At 33.0% G+C, this 3,168-nt stretch overlaps 1 protein-coding gene across 1 annotated transcript in view; it reads right to left on the reverse strand.

Annotated features, from left to right (window-relative positions):
• Positions 1 to 1,529: 1,529 nt before the first annotated feature.
• Positions 1,530 to 3,168, reverse strand: part of LOC103472637 (toll-like receptor 13) — a 7,751-nt gene continuing 6,112 nt past the window's right edge. The window contains exons 3-4 of the mRNA XM_017307612.1: positions 2,381 to 2,524; positions 1,530 to 1,755 (exon numbers count right to left, since the gene is read on the reverse strand). Of these exons, the coding sequence (XP_017163101.1) occupies positions 1,530 to 1,755; positions 2,381 to 2,524 (370 nt within the window). The remainder of the gene's footprint in view (positions 1,756 to 2,380; positions 2,525 to 3,168) is intronic.

The raw sequence follows: 3,168 nt of genomic DNA on the forward strand, positions 1-3,168 counted from the left end.
TGTGTGTGTGTGTGTGTGTGTTTTAAACCTTCCAATTCCTCCTTGAGGCCTATATTTTCCTCTTGTTATCGAGTTCATTAGCTAAATAAATAAACCTTTTATTATTTGTGACAGGTGTGAAGGTCTGGGACTGTAATGACTTTAAATTTCTAAAGTTTGGAAAATGTTTTACTCCTTACACTGTAAATAAAGCAGAAGGGTCACATTTTGTTTCACACATATTGTTTCACACACTCATTTAGAGTTAATTTTCTCTCCTTTTCTCAATGATCAGGATTTCTCTTAGAAATCTGTCAGGACTGACAGAAAAGTGTTTTGATTTTAAAACATTAAGATGCAAATTCTGTGAGCATCATTGTTCTCTCTACGGTTTTCTGTTTATTGTATTAGTTCCTCTTCACATGAATGAGGTAAAAATTCAAACTTCCTACCTATCGGTTTGTATAAAAAGAAAAAAAAGATGAAATGCACATATTTACCCATCTTACTCCAAAATAAACTTTACCCTACAGTAGACATCTGTTGCATTCAAAATGGGTGATTTGTTGCCTTACAACGTTTTGGGGATTAATACCGTTTTTAATTTTTAGATGGAGGATGGAACTAAGATTTGATTTAAGTTCATTGCGGCTTTGACTAATTTGCAACAATAAGTGTCAGTTTATAGAAGTTGGTGTTAAGTTGTCTGTCGCCAGGGTCAAACCTTCCCATTTTGAAATCCAACATTAGATAATATATAAAACTATAAAAGCTACAAAAGACAGTAAAAATTGTTCACATTCTCTGTTTCTTTTTAATTTCCTGAAAATGTGGAACGAACTGTTCACATATTTACATTGCTGTAAATAAATCTGACCCTAGAGGGCGCTGTTGTACCTTCAGGAACAAGTAAGAAAAGACAATACAATTTTCTATTCATTATAATTTTATTTAAATTTAACAACATTCCTTTCAAAATGAATTTTGTTTCATAAAAATGACTGTCGTTTATGTGAATTACTTGATAAATATCCATGACCGAAATAATTTATTAAAATGTACTAAAGACTTTATCTATAGGAAGACAATAATAATAATAATTGTCTACCATAGACAATCAAAATTACCATAATTGAAAAACACATAATTTCTGAAACTTAATGTAAGCAAAACGTTAACTGACAAAGATCTTAACTAAATGATATTGTGATAAAGAAAAAAATATTCTTATAATTAACTGATAGATCCGGGTGAAAATAGTTTTGAATAACTACAAATTTAATATTTTACGAGTGTGCAGTGACATTAAACTAAGTATTCTGTGTTAAATTAATGATTGTCTGAAGATCCTTTATCAGAAAGACAAAGTAAACTTTTGCCATTTCCCAGTTGGAGTTTAGATTAAATCAGAAAGTTTTTTACTTGAATATTAATTTTAACATGTGGCTTTTTCATACAAAACCTCCCCAAGCAAAGTGACTTTCCTTTTTTCCTCTTTCTTGATTTTATGCTGCAAACTTTTACAATAAACTTCCATTTTGCTGCTTCTTTCAGCGTCCTGCTGGTACCGGTTCAGCGACAGCGCCCCCTGCCTGCAGAGCTCTCTGGACGTTCTGCCAGAAAACCCCCGGATGTTGTGCAGCCTGGGGCCAGCTCAGGTATGTGCGCTTCTTCACCAGTTTCCTCATCAGGTAATATGGAGACAGGTGATGAGCAGGAATCTCCTCCAGAAACAGCAGGATCAGAACATCCTTCTTCTCATCAAACAGGCGAAAGCTGCAAGAAATCAGACAAAAGAAAAACTGGAGACGATTAAGTTACTCACTCAACGGAGCACTTTATTCAGCTTTTATGCTTTTTTTTATAATGTAAGACCTGCAAACAAAATACATACCACAGATATTTTAAAATGCCATATTTGACCAAATTATTACTATTAAATATAGAGTTTTTAGCAGTTGTGAAAACAAAATCACCTGAGAAAATGCCCCACCCCCAAATAAACAACAAGAAAAAAATGGCTAGAAAAAGAAATGACTTAATGTATTGCTTCAGATTCTTTGGTAAAGCATATTATATGTATATTTATTTATTGCTTTGTGCAGTAAATATCTTACGGTTTGCCACCATTGGAGGTTAATTTTATCTAATGTAACTATAAAAGTTTTTAATGTGTATTGCACAGTTTAGCTTGATAAAAGTTTGAAGGTATTTACAGTGGAGATTAAATAATTCTCGGTTGAAGTGTTATCAGATTACATCTTCTTGCCTCATTCTCTTAGTAAATAAAAACTTTGCTCAGTAGTCGTAACATGGCAACCGTTTCAGAAACAACATGCAATGCTTATTTTTAATTTTTTTTCTCAACCTGTCTGAATAATATGTGAACACTTATCCCCACCTGGCCATTTGAAACTCATTGGAGCACCATTCGCTCCGCAGGTAGCTGCGGCTGATCACACAGATGGTCTTCCTGCTGCCGTAGATGGCGTCAGTGATGTTCTCTATGATGGGTTTACCTGTGGACATGAAACTGCAGTAAACCAGCTGTCTTTTGAAGAGACACTTACCAAAAAAGGGCTGTTTGTTTAAATATTAATTTAAAATGTTTTCAGTATATTTTAAAGCTACGCAACTGTAAGAAAAATGTCAGTTTTGTTTTTATTTAAAGCATTTAATTTAAAAGAAAATTTGTTTATTTGTTAAATGTTGTGACAGTATAATATGAAACAGATAACAAATGTTTTTTGTTTTTGTATAGTGGAGTACAGAGCTCTCTTTACATAAGATGAACACATACTTAATTTTCTGACAGCAAATTAGCTTGTGCATACATCATACAATACTATCTATATATTTTTATTATTTTCACTTTTTTTATTGTGTGCTGTGCTGGGGCAAACAAATTTACCCCTTTTGAGGATCAATAAAGTATTATCTTATCTGAACTTATTTTATATTAGCAATGCATACACAAGGGTGATTGACAGTACTAAGACCCTCCTCTTGGCTCTGATTGGTTGTTTCTGATCAACCTTTAATTTCAGTAGTTAGCACAGATTTTTTTTTTAGATCATCTATCTCATACTGTCATACCTGTCATACATACTCCAGGTTTAAATCTTCTGCATTACGTCTCAGAGATTTGTAACACAAACTGAAGAAGAACTGATGTGTTACCTGGTTGGA

This window comes from Poecilia reticulata, linkage group LG11, assembly GCF_000633615.1.
Source record: "Poecilia reticulata strain Guanapo linkage group LG11, Guppy_female_1.0+MT, whole genome shotgun sequence".
Classification (NCBI taxonomy): domain Eukaryota; kingdom Metazoa; phylum Chordata; class Actinopteri; order Cyprinodontiformes; family Poeciliidae; genus Poecilia; species Poecilia reticulata.